This window comes from Euprymna scolopes, chromosome 43 (genome assembly GCF_053919585.1).
Source record: "Euprymna scolopes isolate OS-2025 chromosome 43, ASM5391958v1, whole genome shotgun sequence".
NCBI classification, from domain to species: domain Eukaryota; kingdom Metazoa; phylum Mollusca; class Cephalopoda; order Sepiida; family Sepiolidae; genus Euprymna; species Euprymna scolopes.
In genome coordinates this window covers 49,976,782-49,996,048 of record NC_136524.1, presented here as the reverse complement: position 1 = coordinate 49,996,048, position 19,267 = coordinate 49,976,782, and the positions used below count along the sequence as shown (strand labels likewise).

Genomic DNA, 19,267 nt, shown 5'->3' with positions numbered 1-19,267 from the left:
AAAAGTGTATTGAGAATGATGGTGACTATATAGAAAAATAAATTCTGCAGCACAAAAGGTTGCTTGTTTTAATAGTATCATTCCTGTCTTTATAGCTCTTCAATGTTTTAGCTCTTGAGTTTAAAAAATAGGAGGCTTTACTTTTGGAACAACCCTCATAAAGAAACATTGAATGACAGTTACAAAGTTAAATGAATGTTATCAGATGTATAAAGAGAACTATTTAGATCACGGTATTTTGAAGTTTAATGCTTCTCATCAAATGAGAAGCGAAAAGCAAGGTTGTATATATATATATATATATAAAAAAAGCCTTGCATAAAAACATTAGCCTAGAAATAAAAATATACTACAGGTATATAGAGGCTGAATAGTAAAGAATAAAGATGAAATTGAAATTCTATAAAAAATAGAAAAGATATATAGGGAGTAATATAGAAAAAGAATAAGAGAGAATAAAAAATTAAAAACATAAAACTTGTTTTTATTATATATATATATATATATATATATATATATATATATATATATATATATATATATGGCAAAATTGGTAAATAGTAAAAACTTGAAGGTTCTCAATACTATTGCAGAGAAAATATATATATTTTTTTTTTATTTATTACCATTTTATCTGTTTAGTTACACATGTTTCTGTTACCGGATCGTATCAACGACCCAGTAACTTCGTCAGTCTTTAACAGAAGTGGTTATTATGATTTGGAAATACGATATCAGAAGAAGACGATGAAAAAAAAAAAAAAACATTGAACAGGAGTGAGGTTGAATATATATATATATATATATATAGCAATAAGTATTAGAAGGCTATAGCAATGCAGGGAACCGGTCAATACAACAGCTGATTCACTGCATTGCTATAGCCTTCTTATAGCTCCAACAAGCCTACTACACTTCTCTTTTATTTATTATATATATATATATATATATATATATATATATATAAACAGTAATCTACAAACATGTGTTTCACGGTTCTACCGCTCATCTGTGTAGCTTGACTGTCCTAGGATTCGAACGTCAGATCATATATATATATATATATATATATACATATATATATATATATATATATATTGGTGTGTATAGAATAAGGTTATTTGTAAGAAACATATGATGTAAAAATATTAGCATATACAGAGGGGTAGTAGAAGTGGAGAAAATTTCTAGAGACTCCCTTGATCAAAAGGGTGAAATTTGTAGATTTTTCATTATTAAAAAGGGTGGAATTTCTAGAAGGTTCCATTATTTAAAAGAAACTCAATTATTAAAAACGGTGTGTTTTCTATCATTAAAAAGGGCATGTTTTTTAGAGGTTCCATTATTTAAATTGGCGTTCTTTTTTTTTTTAAGGCTTTGGTTTTTACCAAGGTGGTTTTTACCTTTTCTGCTTGTTGAGGTTAGTTTGGTTTGCTTGTTTCTTTCTTAGTGGCGCTTTGCCTTCATTCTGAGACTGTCTCGAAAGTGCAATAAAATATCTTTCCAAAACTGTGAGTCTTTGAAATAACTTTGAACTGGATAATGTGGTTGATGCTGCTTCTGCAGAAAGTTGGTGGTGTTCATAAAGCAGAGAATGTAAACATTCTTTGAGTTGGTTCACATCTGAAAAATAAATAACATAAATAAAAGGAATTAAACAAAGGTATAATTTTCTTGATATGTGTCCCCCCCCCCCTCTTACAAACTCATACCCAGGCACAATGGATAACTTCACAACTACTCAACATCATTTTTTTTTTTATTAGTGTTCTATTATCTTCTTTTTCTTTTATATAAAGGGCAATTGTCTATGTGTATGTGTTGTATGTCCAACTAAAAGTCAAAAACTATTAAACAAAGACTCACAAAATTATTTACTCTCTGAGGCTTAACTATGCTGGGTTTCGTTATTTCAATATTATCTTCTATATATATATAAAAGGCAAAATGTGTGTGACCATTTCGTGTATGTCTCACAAAGGCTTTTCTCGCACACGGTCCCGGGGGGGAGGGGGTTACGATCGCTTAGAAGTGTTTATATAGGCCCTAGATAATAATATCTAGGATTTGGGAAAGTGCGTAGCATATAGATTTGTTTACATCGACTTTTACAAAATTATTGCTATTTTGGCTTCTCGCGTGTTGATTGGGCTTTTTTGTATAAAAAGCGAAACTAACGGAGGTGTTCTCAGTATCGCGCCGGAAAACGTCCAGAAGCAATCAGCTTTGATCAATGTTGTATATCAGATAATTGCTATTCAATCTGGACAATTGGGAGCTGGTTTCCCCCTCCTCAACAGATGTTGGGGGAAAAAAATAGTCAAATTTGGGTAAACAAACCCAAACGCTGCCTCACAGCAAAAGTTAACTGCGTGGCTTCTATTTCACCTCCTTAATTAGGTCAAATGGAAGCAGCAGAGTTAACTTTTATTGCGGACACCTGTTTTTAATAGTTAAATAAATAAATTCAAACGTGTCTCCTTTGTATGTCGCGATGGCCTAATGGTTAACTTTGCACGTTTTTTTTTTCACACTTTAATTTCCAACTTTGCCTCAAGGGTCCGGGTTCGATCCTCATACTCACCTACCAAAACTTTTTTTTTTTATTTTAATCCCATCCCCACGAGTTTGGATTTACCCAAAACCACACACACCTGAAAACACCCGCGCATTGCCGGGTACTCCCGCTAGTATCTATATATATAAAAGGCAAAATGTGTGTGACCAATTCGTGTATATCATGCAAAGGCTTCTTTCGCACGCGCTCCGGGGTGCGGGTTACTATTGCTTAGAACTGTTTATATAGGTCCTATATAATAATATCTACGATTTAGGAAAGCGCGTAGCGTATAGATTTATTTGCGACGACTTTTACAAAATTATTCCTATTTTGGCTTCTCACGTGTTGATTCGGCTTTTTCGTATAAAAAGCGAAACTAATTCAAAGCTAAGTAACGTTTCTCAGTATCATGGCAGGAAAAACGTCCAGAAGCAATCAGCTTTGATCAATCTTGTATATCAGACAGTTGCTATTCAATCTGGACAATTGGGAGCTCCCCCCCCCAACATCTGTTGGGGGAAAAAACAGTCAAATTTGGGTAAACAAACCCAAACGCTGCGTGACTTCTATTTAACCATCTTAATTAGGTCGAATGGAAGCAGCAGAGTTAACTTTTATTGTGCACGCCTGTTTTTATAGTTAAATAAATAAATTCAAGCCTGCCTACGTTGTATGTCGCGGTGGCCCAATGGTTAACGTCACACGGTTTTTTTTTTTCACACATTAATTTCCAACTCAAGGGTACGGGTTCGATCCTCATACTCACCTACCAAAACATTTTTTTTTATTATTATTTAACCCCCCCCCCCCCGAGTTTTGATTTACCTCAAAACACCCGGGCATCGCTGGGTACCCCCCGCTAGTCTATATATATAAAAGCGAAAATGTGTATATGTTTGTTTGTGTGTATGTATGTTTGTGTGTCTGCTAAAAACTTTTGAGACAGACACAACAAAAATTCACAAACTTGGTCTCATATGAAAGCCCCGCCCCACCTTCCGGACGACAAATATCGAAAAAAACTTTTTCCGCCAACATTTTTGCAAGTCATCATCTCCTTTCAATTGATACGCTTAATTTCGACGTTCACGACTTCTGGCTTTGCCATGGATGCATTGTTTTTTTTTTCCACCTTATTTTCTTCATGTTAAAGGTTCGAGCTTGCCTTCCTACTACCACTTTTTTTTTTTTTTAACACATCTCTCCACCCAGTCTATTTTTTGGAGGGGGGGGTCCTTATTCAACACACCCAGGCAACGTTGGGTACCCCCCACCCCCCGCTAGTTATATACTAATTTGGAAATGAAATAGGTTTCTAAATAACATTATTTCAGCAAGGTAACTTCTTTTCAAAAGTACTGAAATATGGTACACTTTTGCCCCAGGCAACACTGGGTAGCCCTGTTAGTCATAAATAAAAGGAATGTGGAGGAGTTCTTACCCTCACAATCAGAAATCCTAATACTGCTACTGAAAGCACTGAGTATTAATTTTATTTTCATATCATTTTTGATAGACATCCCCTCTTTCCATGTATACACACATATACATTAAATGGATATTGTACAAGGTGTTTAAGTTTCATTTGCCTCTTGGCAAGTTTCATATTTGCTTTTTGGCAAACATTCATATGCTATGTACATGCAATATCTTTTCACTGTCTTTTTGCATGGCTTATTGAATTTGGCTATTTTTTGCCAATAAAATTGATTGATAGTTTTTTTTCTTGAATATAAAAAACTTATTAACAAGATGGTACTAACATTTCTAATGATTATAATTCTAATTATTAATCCTGTTTTTTTTTCTGTCAATCTTTTGTAAAAAAAAAAATAAAATAAAATAAACATTTTATTTTAACCTAAAAAAAAATGAAAAATCTGTAGAACACTACTTTCCTGGTCAGAAAATATGCTTGAATATGATCTTTTACTTTGTCCAGATTTCGCATATATTATGATAAAATTGTGATTTGAAAAGTAGGAAAAAAACATATTCAGATACCATCAGCTAGAATCGAAACTGAAAGCAAAACTGTAGCATTCAAAGCTGGTGATGTTACCACTGTACCAGCTTGACACGTATATGAACTGAGTAAAAATAAACTAAGATAACTATGCAAAATGTATACCGATTTTTTTTAATTTTGACCCATTTTTGACCCCTTAAAAACTATTTTAACCGGCTAAAGACCCATAAAAGAATGGTCTGTAAAAAATCCAATCATTTGAGACCCTTAGTGCTGCTCTGCGGATTTTAGTTTTGAGAGAGATAGACTTTGATAGAGTTATGGAGACAGACAGACGTATAGCCTTTTTTATATATATTAGATTAATAATGCAATCGCTAGTGGCACAACAATAAAGAGCCCCTTCTGAGGGAAGCTCTTGAACTCCCCACATGTAAAAAACTTCTACTCGTATTTTGTGCTTGGAGGTGAGACATAAAATCAAGTCGGCGCTGTTTTCATCTCGAAATTTCAGCACACATCAAACCTAGAGATTGACAGACGTTTATAAAATCTCAGCGCAATCAGGGTACACAGGTGGAAAAAGGTCAAGCCTGCTTAGCTGATACCAGTATTTGAAAAGAAAAAATAACATTTCAGTCTGACGAACACAGCTTCAACAGTAGATGTAGATGCTGACGTTAGCGCTTATAGAGTAGTTTTCCACGATGGTGTCACACACTCACTCAGAGCCCAACCAATATATATGGAATATGTTAGAGTCAGAGTCTTCCTTTGGATTTGTGTTTTGTATTTTCGTTTACATACTTATTAATTCGTGCATACCCCCACAATAGCCGTCAGTGTGGAAGATGATATGGCCACAGCAAGAGAAGATGAGGGAGGAAGACCATGGCAAACATCGTTGGGGTCAGTGATGTTGTTGACAGGGGACATGGTTTCATCACATTAACTGCTACCTCAATATAGGTCCATATTTAAGATAGTGTCCATTTGAAGAACTTTCCAAGATGGATAAATTATATTTGAAAGGAAATTAAATTGGAAGACATGCATTTATCTTTAAGTATGGAGTGCTAACCGATTTACTTATAATAATAACACTATTGAGTGCATAAGCCAGACGGTTTGTTTTTCTTTCCCTTTCTCAAATGTACATCAACCACTAATCAAAAAGGAGAGTAATAGTCAACAAAATGGTAAATAACCAAAAAATGTCTCTTATTAAATAAGTACTCAGTGATTTGGGTGACAGTGTTAGAATATCTGATGGTGTCAGTAGAATATACTCAGCCTTCCTTTATTTATAACTAATCAAAAAAATAAAATATTGATCAGGATTAAATATTAAAATCGATGAAATAAATTAAAAGTAAAATTTTTAGTTGTTAATCACATCTTTTGAAAACGTTATTTCATAAGGCTAAATTTGAAACTTTTGAAAAACTGAGTAATTCTGTAAAACGTTTTTTTAATGAAAAATCTTTCTTTTTTTCTGTGTTGACACCACCAAAAGTGTCAGAAAAATAATTTTAAAAATTTTGCTATTTTTGGCCAATAAAATTGATTGATAGTTTGTTTTCTTGCATATAAAAAGACTTATTAAGATGGTACTAACATTTCTAATGATTATATAACTCTGATTATTAATCCTGTTTTTTTCTGTCAATCTTTTGTAAAAAAAAATAAAATTAAAATTTTATTTATTTATTTATTTTTTTTTTTAATAATTTTCAAATCTAATCTTTCAAAACATGACTAATTCCTATTCAATTTTCATGCTAACCACGTGATAAACATCAATCAGACTTGACTTTAATAGAAGCATCAACAAGATCGGGCATATTTGTTTTCTTTTTTAGGGGTAACTACTCCTGGACTTAACATCATCAACAAAATGAATAAAGAAAAAAACAAAAACTTTAAGGAAAAAACTAGAAAAAAATTACAAAGTCTTCTACAATTAGGGTGCATGCCACCAAAAGATGCAGAAAAAAAATGTACGATTTTACATGTATTTTAATGGAATGTGCTCTGAGGAACACGTAGCACTTGTGCCACCTTCACCTAACCTGACAAGCAGCAAAATCCCACCCCAACACTGTAGAGATCCCTAGATGCCGGAAAACCTTCTACTCTAATAGTTTCTTCCCTTAAACTGATAGATTTTGAAACTCCCTCCAGATCTTCTGTTCCCCTGACGGTACTGAAATGCAGAAATTTAAAGGTAATGTGAACAGGCATCTCACTGCTCAACTCGTTACATATTGTCCCTGTAGATATCATCTCAAATAGTAGCTCTTTACATTCAAGTAACATGGTGCCTTGTTTGGGGTGAATAAGAGTGAAAAAAAAATTAGTAAAAAAATTTAATAAATTATACAGCATTACTTTTTTTTTTTAAATAATTTTTTTTGTTTTTAACAACATTAATTAATATTTCTTCCAAATTACTGATGAAATAGTTTATAGTAATATAGCAATGCACATGTAAAAATTTAAATTACTTAAAATATTTCAATAATGGCATACATAGAAAGAGCTTGATGATCTAAGAAAAAATCTTTTTTAATGTTTTTAAATCTCAACAAAAACAAGCAAGCTACGACTATTTTTTGTCCTTGTATATTTGGATACTTTCCCCCCTCTTTAAAACTTGCGTTTTGTCACATTTTTTACACTGCTTTTTCAGTAGAAATGCTATATCTTTGTTAAAACACAAGATTAAGCAATGAAATTTGCCATATAAGTGTACTCTTGTGCAAGGAATCCAACTGAAAATCTCGAGAAATTAATGGTTTCCAAGTAATCTGCAGTAAACACACAAATAGCTGCCATACAATAAAAATTTCATTAAGAAAAAAAGAAGAGAACTCAAAGCTGAATTGTAATGCATTTTATGTATAAAAAAACTGAAACCTAATACTAGAACTGTTTAAAAATAAAGATATTTCAAGATTTCTTTTGGATTATTGTAAATTAACACCTGCTAAATCACCCCCTCCCACACTGAAAATCTTGTCAGAAAAAAAAAAAAAAAGGAAATTTAATATAAAAATTTCATGTTAATCTTAGATTTTAGGACCATTCTAATTCTTTAGGACAGTTAACCAATTTTTTTTTATGGGAAATAAATCCTGTGCGTTCTTGTGTGTGTGTGTGTGTGGTTTTAAGAGGTTTTGTAGAAGGAGACTCGTCACTCAGACTTCAGGTTAGAGGTAGGATTAAGGGCAATCACATATGAACATCCCAAAAACATGTCAGAAAGAAAAAAAAAATTATTTTAGAGTGGGGAATTAGTTTCACATAAATATAATGTAAAATAATCCATCATTTTCAGGAATTATTTTAGACAACTCCTGTGCGTTTTTTTTTAGGAGGTTGCGAGTTTGATTATGTGTGGTTTTAAGGTGGTTTGCACAATGGGGATGGGGGTGCCACTTTGACTTAGGATCAGGTTATGAAAGGCTTTTATTTTGAAGTGGGTGCCAATAGGATTTAGGGTTAGCAGTAGGGTTAAAGGAGATTTTTTCAGGAAGGAGATTTTTTCAGGGTGGGACTTTTCACTTAGATTTAAGGTTAATGGTATGACAGAGTTAAAGGAGGCACTTTTAGGAGATGGGCTTGTCACTCTTACCTGGATTTTGTGGTAGTGTTTATATATATATATATATATATATATATATATATAATGTATATATATATATATATGCTCGATTACAAAAATGTTAATCATGTTGCTTAATATTTGAGTCAATTCACATGGCTTGAATTGTTATTGATAGATATGGTTAATTGATTTTAAATATATTAAACCCTTGGAATAATCTCTTCTAACAAAAAAAAAAAAATATATATATATATGTATATATATATTATATATATATACACACACAGAGTCCCGGCAAAAAGAAAGTCTAAACACTATAATATTTCAATTAAAAGTCAAATATGAACAGGTAAAATTATAGAAGAATAAAAGGCCAATCAAATGAGGTATAGTCTGTTTAAACAGTTACATTCAATTTAGCTTAAATTTGCAGTTTGTGAAAAAATTACAAGTGTGGACTTTCTTTTTGCCGCCTGTGTATATATGCACTAACTTTTCAAATTGAAAAAATATCAAAAGAATTTGAAGTACTAACTGTTCTAAAAGGCAAGAATGGTCACAAAATAGGGGGTCATTACAGATTAAATTTATGTGAAATTGATCTTCCTCTACTCTAAATTTTTTTTTTTTTTTTGCCACTAAGTTCTTTTTAGGGTATTTACACATAATCGTCTAAAAAAAACTAGAATTTTATTTTCATGGCAAGTGATCAACTGAACTCCAATCTGTGGTTCTCCCCTTGCAATACTTTCACAAAAAAAAAACAAAAAAAAAAAAACAAAAAAAAAAAAACAACACACGACCAGCTACAACCACTATAAACGATTTACCTCACTCTATGTCTGTGCCTAAATCTAAACGTAGATTCCATGAACAAAGCTTCTTTCCCAGAACTCCCCACCTGTGAAACACTATTCTGCTGGTCTACTTCTTGGTTTAATACAACATGGTAATTGTTAAATCCAATGTAAACAAGTTCTTGTGGAGCCGTCCCCATAAATAATCAAATTCTACCCAATTTACGCCATTAATGATTACTACATTACCACCTTACATTCATTAACCCTTATCCTCGCGTGGCCTTTGGGCTTTGATAAGCGGTGACTCCCAAATATATAAAAAAAAAAAAAAAAGTTTTTTTTTAATTGGCAGCTAGAAAGTCATTTATTAATAATTAAAGTTACAAAATTAAGTATATTTAAAAACCAATATTTCTTAAAGAACTATTTATATAAACACACACACACACACACACACACACACACACACACACACACACACAAATCGTAATAACATTAAACCAAAATGTTTTTTTTTAATAAAATGACTTGTAAATGTGGTTCACAAAACACGGTTAACAGTAAATGATTACCGACTGCTGCTACAGCTTATAACTGTTACTGTTTATAGCTTATAATTGAGCGACTAAGTTGAATAGTTTACTTTTGCTGAAAAGAGGTTAATATTTTGAGAGAGAAACTAATTAAAAATTGCTGCTACCAAAAGAGAAATCAACAGAGAATTATCATTTTAATACATAAAATTAATAAAAACCTTAATTTACTTATTAATTGGGGTACAAATAATATTTAGAAAAAATGTTCGATACACGTCATGTTGAAGTTTTATTTTAAAGACAACAAAAAAAAAAAATGAGTGGAGCAGTTTATTTTGCAACCCGACAGTGAGATTCATGTCTTTTTCTGATTGTTTTCCAAATTTCATGACAAAATTCCCCACAGGAGAGTGCTATTAAACTTTTAAGCATTGTGGGGATAAAAAAAAAATTTGATACAAAATGGCTGTTCCATAGCGTTAACATTTTTTATCATTATTTCTTAAAAACTCTTAAAATATATCATGCACATTATTATTAAAGCATGTGAAAGGATATTCATTTCCGAACAAAATGGTGGTATTTTGAGGACTTCAAGTGCTTTGGTTTTTAAAATATGACTATTTTAGTTAAAACCACCTTCAAATGTGTAATATCCAAAGCGTTTTTTATGGTTGCTGGGTATTGCTATACTTAGCAATTGATCACAAAAGTATCCCCCTGCCCCAGGGATAGAGGTGGGTGGGTATGGGAGGGGGGATGCTCCTTAGTTTTTATATATATAAGAAGTGTGTTTATTACCTGGAGATGAACCCCAAATCCATGAGTCAATCATAGAAGATGCTACTTTAGGTCTTTTTGCGTCTTTCTCTTTTTCTTCCTGTTCTTCCTGATCGAGTTTCTGACAAGGCCCGCAGTTAGATCCATATTCTGGTCTACAGTTTTCTTCTGAACAGTCATGCATGTAATTTCCGCAATAGTAGTGACCAAATTCACCTGAAAGATAAAAAAAGAAAAAGTCATATTTTTTTCAAGAAAACCAATGAAATAATATGTATGGTCCAGAACCACTACTGAACGCATAGCACAATGGTGGTTTAAGAAATTTCATGGTGGCGACGAGAGTCTTGATGATGAGCATAGTGGCTGCTATCGGATGTTGACAACGATTAATTAAGAGCCTTAGTTGAAGCCAATCCATGCACAACAGTTAAAGAACTTGCTTCTGAATTAGATGTAATGTATACAACGATTTCCGACCACTTGGGAGAGATTGGAAAAGACAAAAGTAGTTGATAAATGGGTGCTTCACGAACTGAACGAAAACCAAAAGAAACGCCATTATAAAGTATCATCTTCTCTTCTTTTACACAACAAGAAAGAAGCCGTTTGACTTGTGATAAAAGTGGGTTCTTTACGACAACTGATGATGCTCAGGTCCGTGGTTAGATACCAACGAAGCTCCACGACACTTCCCGAAGCCAGAGTTGCACCAAAAGAAGGTCATACTGACTGTTTGGTGGTTTGCGACTGGTCTCACCTATTACAGTTTTTTTAAATGCAAACGAAACCATTACAGCAGGAAAGTACCGTCAACAAATGGATGAAATACATCAGAAACTTGAGAACACCCAGCATTAGTCAACAGAAAAGACCCAATTCTACTCCACGACAATGCCTGACCACACGTTGCTAAACCAACCCTGCAGAATTTGAACAAATTGGGCTATGAAACTGCCTCATCCACCATACTCTCCAAATCTCTCACCTACTGATTACCACCTTTTTTTTTTTCAATCATCTCGACAACTTTCTGCATTGAGAAATGCTTCCAAAACCCAAGCGATATCAAAAATGCCTTCAGTGAATTCATTGCCACTAGAACGCAAGATTTTTATGTTACTGGCATAAATACACCTTTTTTTTTTTTTTCCACGGTGGTCACCACTTATCAAGGCCCGGAAGCCATTCAGGGATAAGGGTTATTGCAAGTACATTACGTTAGTGTGGAGATTTGATGAAGTGTTTACTTGAGGGGGCGGTTCATTAGGAATTTGTTAACGTTGGACTTGAAGACATCCAAGTTGTAGTCAGGTGGGAAGCAGGCATACGGAACAGAGTTCCACAGGCGTGCAGTTCTAAGAAAGAAGCTTTGCTCATGGAATCCGCGTTTTGATTTAGGCACAGATAAAGAGTGGGGGAAATTTTTCACAGTGGATTCAGCTAGACGGGTGTTTTTCATGAAAGACTGGCGAGGGGGGACCAGAGATTGGAGTTCAGACGAGCACCTGCCATGGAGGTGTTTTGCGTTGATAAAAGTGTGTTTATTCTGATGGTGCTTACACCGATCGATAAGCTGAGATATGTTCATCTGAATTTTAAAATTAAAAACTGCAATAATATTTTGTCAACCTTATAGTCATTAGTAGGCTTGCAGGCCGGTTAAAATTCCTGGCTGACCCTTGATTTAGGATATAGGTATATATGCCAGTAGCATTCATGCTAGGTGGGATAAACTACGGCTACCACCTATATCTCAGTGGTCATGGATAAACCGGTTTCCTCCAAATGAGAAAGTGTGAAAAGAATATTAATTTCACAATCAGTCTCCAGACACTTGTATATTCTAGTTAGGAGAGATGACAATGTTAGATTTTTGCAGTAACTTCTACATACAGCCCCTAGTATTCCCAAATTGCCACTCATTTGGTAATGAGCTTAACTTCAGTGATCTAATAAGAACTGATGTCTCAACATGATTATGACATATGCCATGAGAGGAGAGTGTTCCTTTTAAAATATGACGAAATTACCATTTCTTACATAAATAATGATATAAAATATCAAATAAAAATAAATATAAGTAATAATATAAATAAATATAAATAATAATATAAAATAAATAAAATAAGAATATAAAATTAATTATATACTACATCTTCTATCTTTAAAAATAAAAGCGAAAATGTTTGTGTGTGTGCGCACGTTTTCATGTCCAAGAAAAGCTTTTTTTCTGAGAACTGATTGGTCGTCTCATAACTTAAAACTTTTTATATCGCGTTTAAATGATAATATCTACGAGTTAACAACCGGGGTCGCCTGTCTATTTAATTTGTCTGACTTTCAAAAGATAAATATTCAACAATTTTCGATTGGCCGCATGTGCATTAAGCTTTTTCGTATAAAAAAAAGAAGCGAACACTTTCAGTGTCCCAGTCAATGGAGGGGAAACCCTCTATACTGGGACAATTACCATTTTTGGACCTAACCAGAGTGCCCATTTTGCTTTTTTTTCGGGGAGCTGGTTTAACCCCACATAAAAACGACCTCGTGTCACATTTTGCTTTGGTAGGAAAGCAAATAAATACTAATAAAACACTGTCCTGCACTCAGAGTTAACATCATTAACTCGTCAAAAACGGGCACTTGCCAAGTCGCACGGTTTGTTTTCACACTTTATTTTCCAACTGCGCGTAAAGGCTTCGTTTGTTTTTAAAACAACCAACGATTTTTGTTTTCATTTACCCAAAAAACCACACACCTCCAAACACTCGGGCAACGCCGGGTACCCCCTTGCTTGTCATAGTAGAAAATATAAAATAAATGATAATATAAAATGAATTATATAATATATCATAATATAAAATATACAATAAATAAATAAATATAAATAATAATATAAAATTAATTATATATCATAATATAAAATATATTACATAAAATATATACAATATTAAACTTTTACTATTAAAATACATTACATTTAGAAAATAAAAAGATTTTTTTTAAGTATCTTTGAAGAGAGATTTAAAAATTGAACAGAAAGTTTTTGTTTTTTTGTTTTTTTTTTGAGGGCTCTGAAGTCGAGGTGTTCTATTTTTGAAAATTCTAGAAGGTTCCATGCCACATGACTATACTTAGACACTAATAACGTCATAACTTCAGTTATTAAATCAGCTCTGAGAAGGAATGCTAAGTTGGGGGGGGGGGCGATCTTTCTACTACTCCGGCCAATTTCCTGGGATAAAATCCGGTCATAAGGAATTTCCTGAAACAAGCCTATTGCAAACTCCTTCAAAAAATAAACAGACACTTGGTATTGCTTTTCTGATATTATATTCTGACCAACTTAAAAAATATATTTTTTCTCAAACTTTATCATTATTCTACGACAAAAGCTGGTAACAAAGAACTTAAGTTACCTCCCTTACGCCTTTTTTTTTTTTGTAAATATTTGTTCCCATTTGTTTATCTATTCAATAAATTCCCTTTTTCTGTCTTTAAATCTTTCTTTTAATTTTTTTTTTTTTCAATATATGTTGTGTTTACCCCTAAACATTTATCTTGCACATAACACCTACATAAGCAGGGCTCTATGGACAAATTCATCTTTAGTTGACCTTTGGCAACTAAATATTTTTCTTTACAAGCGAAATAGAAAAGTTACTAGCCAAACCCACATTATTTTTAGAATATGACATCTTCGTTTCGTGACGAGTATATCCATCATAAAGATTTTTCTTCATTTCTTTTTTAATAGGTGTAATTCTAAATATACAACAAATTTTATGCTGATACTTGAAAGTATAAACATTCCGATTTCTCCAGATGTTTTTTTAAACACCCATTGTTTAAAAAGAGTATATCGTTCTATTAAACTTTTATTGTTTTAATAATTTAACTTTTTTCATTTTATTAAAAAAAAAAGTCGAAAAGATATTTTTCACTTAGTAGTGAGCTTTGGAAGATTGTCAGTGAAAGAAATACAATCGCTAAAAGCTAAGTGTTTTATTATGTCTAGCCACCACTTTGAAAAATCACTTGCAAATGTGACTATTTCACTCGCAGTGTAGAACCCTGACAAGTGACTAGTAGTTCCAAATGGTCATCATGTGGTACTGGCCAGGCTCAACATTGCTTCAACATGATTTGTCCTATATACAGTGCTTGGTATTTCCAAATGGTCATCCATCTGGTACTGACCAGGCTCAACATTGCTTAACTTCCATGATCTAATAAGAACCAATGTATGAACATGATTATGCCGAATATTTTGGTTTAGGACGTTGCAGATTTTTACATCCATGAAATTATGGGGGTGGAAGAGATATTTGTTAAAAATGTGATTGACACCACATGCAATTTTAAAACAAGAAAAACACCTTTTCTTTAGGTCATTCCTGCTCAAGGTCAGTGTTCCACTTGAGGATAAGAGTTAAAAGGATTATTGCCTGGATTATGGTCACCTCCACACGAGGATTGAAACCAGTGGTTTGATTGAACAGAAGATTACTTATGCAAAATTGATTATCCAAGAGGACAGATGAACAAGTATTTGTTTACATTAGACTTGAAGATAACCACGCTGTAATTGGTTGGGATAACAATGGATGAAATGGGCAGAAGATTAATTAAAGAGAATTGATTATCCAAGAGGACGGCTCAACAAGTATTTGTTTACATTAGACTTGAAGACAACTCTGATGGTGTCGGTTGGAAAGCAAACTTTTGGCATCTTGTTCTCTAGAAAAAAAACTTTGTTCATGGAAGTTCAACTTTGAAACAACATTTGTTTTTCTTACTGCGTCAACTTTCAAGATAATTGAAAGTATAGTTTTTAAATCATTGATTTTAAACAGAAGACACAAGCAAGACTAAATTGCATCAATAAAGGATAAAAATTGTAAAAATGGAAGGAACTTTTTTTTCTTTCTCTTTTTTTTGTGGTTGTCAGACTCAACTAGTAGATTCGTAACATATGATGAGGAATGATTAAATTCCAACACCTGTCAGTGGGAATCAGACACAAAATGGTTAAAAAAAAAAAAAAAAAATGGGTCAGAAGAAATGTGTATTAATGAGCTTCATTATTTGCTTGAGGAATTTGCTAAACAAGCCATGAAATTTAATGTGCAGAAGTAGATATATAAAGTACAACTTCGAGAAAAACAAAAAGGACAAAGAAATGAAAAGAACAGGAAAAATACGGAAAAGGAAACGAAAGAAAAGAACAGTATAGAAAAAAAATATAAAAAAGGAAAGGAAAAATAGAAAAGAAAAGGAAAGGAAAAATAGAAAAGAAAAGGAAAGGACAAATAGAAAAGAAAAGGAAAGGACAAATAGAAAAGAAAAGGAAAGGAAAAATAGAAAAGAAAAGGAAAGGAAAAATAGAAAAGGAAAGGAAAAATAGAAAAGAAAAGAAAAGGAAAGGAAAAACAGAAAAAGGGGAAAGAAAAAAGAAAAGTAAAAAAGGAAAAATGAAAAGAAAAGAAAAAGAACAGAAATAGAAAATGAAAAAAAAAAGGAATAACAGAAAATATAACTTAAGTAAAAGAAACTAAAAAGAAAGAAATGAAGCTAAATGAAAAAGGAAAGGAAAAATGGAAAGAAAAAGGGAAAAGAGTAAGTGAAAGAAATAAAGCAAAGAAAATGAAACAGGAAAAAGGAAGTACAAAAAGAAAAAAAAGGCAAAAAGAAAGAAAAGGCAAAAAGAAAGAAAAGGCAAAAAGAAAGAAAAGGCAAAAAGAAAGAAAAGGCAAAAAGAAAGAAAAGGCAAAAAGAATGTTGTAGCCCTAGGAAAGGGTCATAAAAATGCGATCAACAGATTTAGATAGAAATAATATATTATACCAGAAGGGTATTAAAAGGAAAGGGTGTCACTATTTCCAGTTGTTAGTTAGACACTCTGTAGATCCATCTTAGGTTGCAATATATTCCTACGAAAGTATCAACTCTCAGTGTTTTTATAATGGTTAGAAGTGTCCATTATGAGTGAATGGGTAAGTCCCCAAGACACCTCCACAAGGAGTACTAATACCTTTTCCTTTTTGTAATGTCTTTGGTATGGTGACCCTCTTACTGTAGAATAGAACGTTATCACACATAAGAAAACTGTCCTGTACTTGCTAGTCTCTATTTGTGATTTTCTGTTTTGTAGCACTAATATATTCATTTTTTATACTTTGTGCTTAATTTCATGTAGTGTGACCGGAAGGCTTCTGATAATATGGTATTAATTTCACTATCAGTATGTAAGGAAACAATTACTGAGTCCTCAAGGGGTTCACTGTGTCTCGGAACCAACCTTGAAAATTCATCCACATGTCTGATCGGCCTGGAGGAGAGGTTCTTAAACTTGAAATTGTAATACAGCAGAATAGTGCCCCAACTCGGCAGTCTGTTTGCTGTGTAGTCGGGTAACCACATTCTTTGACTCAGAGATGGTCAATAGAGGTTTATGGTTGGCCTACAGTACAACGAATCGTCTATGTAAATATCAGTGGAACTTTGTAAGTGTGAGGATAATAGCGAGCACTTCTTTCTTGATCTGTGAATAGTGCTTTTTTCTGCCGGGAGTAAAGATCTTGACACAAGTGCGTAATTTTTTTTTTTATTATTCTGTCTGGAATTTGATATAAGGTACAAACACCTAATCGATATGAGCTAGCATCGTAAGTGACTATTATATCTAGTTTTGAGTCATAGTGCATGAGGAATAGATCTGACATCAGGTATATTTTTATTTTTTATTTTATTGAATTTTGTCTGATATTCAGGTGTTTTTTTTTATTTTATTGAATTCTTTCTGACAATTCAGGTGTCCATTTCCATACTGTTCTTTTTAATAGCTCATTAAATGGAGCCTGTAAGTCGTGCATATTGGGAATGAACGTCTGATAATAGTTCACAAACACCAAAAAACTAATTCTGTTATATTTTTTGGAGACAGCATATCCTTTAGCGCTGTGACCCTTTATAGGTCCAGTCTTCTACCAATTTTGTTGATGATGTGTCCCAAGCATTTTATTTCTTCCATGAAGAAATCACACTTTCCTTCTTTGATTTTAAAACCAAAATCCTGTATCTAAGCGAAGACCTTGTGGGCATGTTCTGAATGTTGTTCTCTGACCTCATTTATTACGATATCATCTAGATATGCTATCGTGAAACCAATGTCAATGTTGTTAATGTTGTTTGAATACCATGTTATTTTGAATACCTTGTTACAAGTAATTGTGAAACACTGAGGAATTTTAAATTCGACTTTTTAATGTGCATTCTCAAATTCTTGTCACCAATTGTTGAAACACTGTGGTAGGTTAAAGTTTGGGTTTCCCTGTGGGTACTATATAGAAGTCTTGTTGTCAGTTGTTGTGGCCCAAGTAAGGGGTAATAAAGATACAAGCAACAGGTTTAGGTCGGAAGAATATATTGTGCAAAAAAATTGAATGTAAAAAAGACAGCAAGTATTTTCTGATAGTCTGTAGGGTTGTGTTAGATTGCAATATTTCACCATAAGAGTATTTACTCTCTGAGTTTTTTATAATGGTTAGAAGAATCCATTTTGAGTGAATGGGTATGTCTCCATGACAAAGAAAAGGAAAAAGCGAAAGCTAAGGAAGGAAAAATAAATGGAAAAAAAGAAAAGGGAAAATAAACGGGAAAAAGAAAAGGGAAAATAAATGGGAAAAAGAAAAGGGAAAATAAATGGAAAAAAGAAAAGGAAAAATGGAAAAAAGAAAAGGAAAAATGGAAAAAAGAAAAGGAAAAATGGAAAAAAGAAAAGGAAAAATAAGTGGAAAAAAGAAAAGGAAAAATAAGTTGAAAAAAGAAAGGAAAAATAAATGGAAAAAAGAAAAGGAAAACAATAAAATGGAAAAACGAAAAGGAAAACAATAAAATGGAAAACAAATAGAAAATGAAAACGAAAACAAAAAAGAAACAAATGAAAAAGGAGTGGGAAAAAAGAATGGAGTAAAACCAGAAATTATTAAAAAATGGAAAATAAAAGAAAAAAGTAGCAAGGAAAAAGAAAAGGAAAAAAGAAAGAAAGTAAAGATGGGAGAAAATAAAGAGGAGAGAAAAGGAACAGAGAAAGGAAAGTAGTAAGAGAAGGAAAAAGAAAGGAAAAAAAAGAAAAAGAAAAGAAAGAAAAGGAAAAGAAAGAGAATGGAAAGGATAACGAATAGGCACAGAAACAAATAGGAAGAGAAATAAAAAGAAAATGAAAGAAACAAAAGAAAGGCAAAAGAAAAAAGGTAAAAATAATGTTGATGAGACAGACATTTCAGATCTCAGCTAATATTACACCCTCTTTTATTGAAGATAGAGTTCATAAAAATAGATGATAAAGTACATAGGAAACGATATAAAAAGAAACGTTAAGCAAAATAAAAAAAAATTAAAAGAAATGCATATATCTCATAGAAAATAAATATCAGTTATTTTAACGAGATCAGATTTCACCTTTAAATCTGAAAGGGCAAAATTTGCCAAACATTCTGAAATTTAATGCAATGAAAGATAAGCTATTTAACTATAAATATTATTCCAGTTTCATTGATAATAGTGCAAACAAAAATTAGAAACCTTGAGCAAAAAATAAAAAATAATAAAAATAAGTTGTTATAAATAGATAATTTTTCAGAAGGAAAATTTATCTTAGAGAAGGCGCGTACTTTAATTTACAAAAAAAAAAATGCCTGAGCAGCCTTGTTGGTATTTCTCACTAGGGGCACCTCGGGTATAAATTCATTTTGTATGAATCAGATGATTCTATTATTGACATTTTTTTTTTTTTTTTTTTTACTGAGTTAGAAATACATTTGGTACTTGGAGGAGCAACTACGTTAAGGTTGCCAACATGCCCAAGGGAAAGTGTTTCTGCGGAATGAACTGGATTTGAACTTGGCACACCTAGGTTGTTAGTCAAAGTCACCATCACGTCAGGCGATTATAGTTAAAATTGTCTCTGCTCTTTTTGACTTTCTGTTTCTGCTGCCCATTTGGCTG

General features: G+C 32.6%; 1 protein-coding gene across 5 annotated transcripts in view; it reads right to left on the bottom strand.

The window, feature by feature from the left end:
- Positions 1-19,267, bottom strand: part of LOC145268339 (E3 ubiquitin-protein ligase HERC2-like) — a 500,726-nt gene that overhangs the window by 373,636 nt on the left and 107,823 nt on the right. For all 5 annotated transcript variants that reach the window (XM_080123842.1, XM_080123845.1, XM_080123844.1 and 2 more), the window contains 2 exons: positions 10,277-10,471; positions 1,404-1,623 (listed from right to left, as the gene is read on the bottom strand). In XM_080123842.1, the coding sequence (XP_079979968.1) occupies positions 1,404-1,623; positions 10,277-10,471 (415 nt within the window). The remainder of the gene's footprint in view (positions 1-1,403; positions 1,624-10,276; positions 10,472-19,267) is intronic.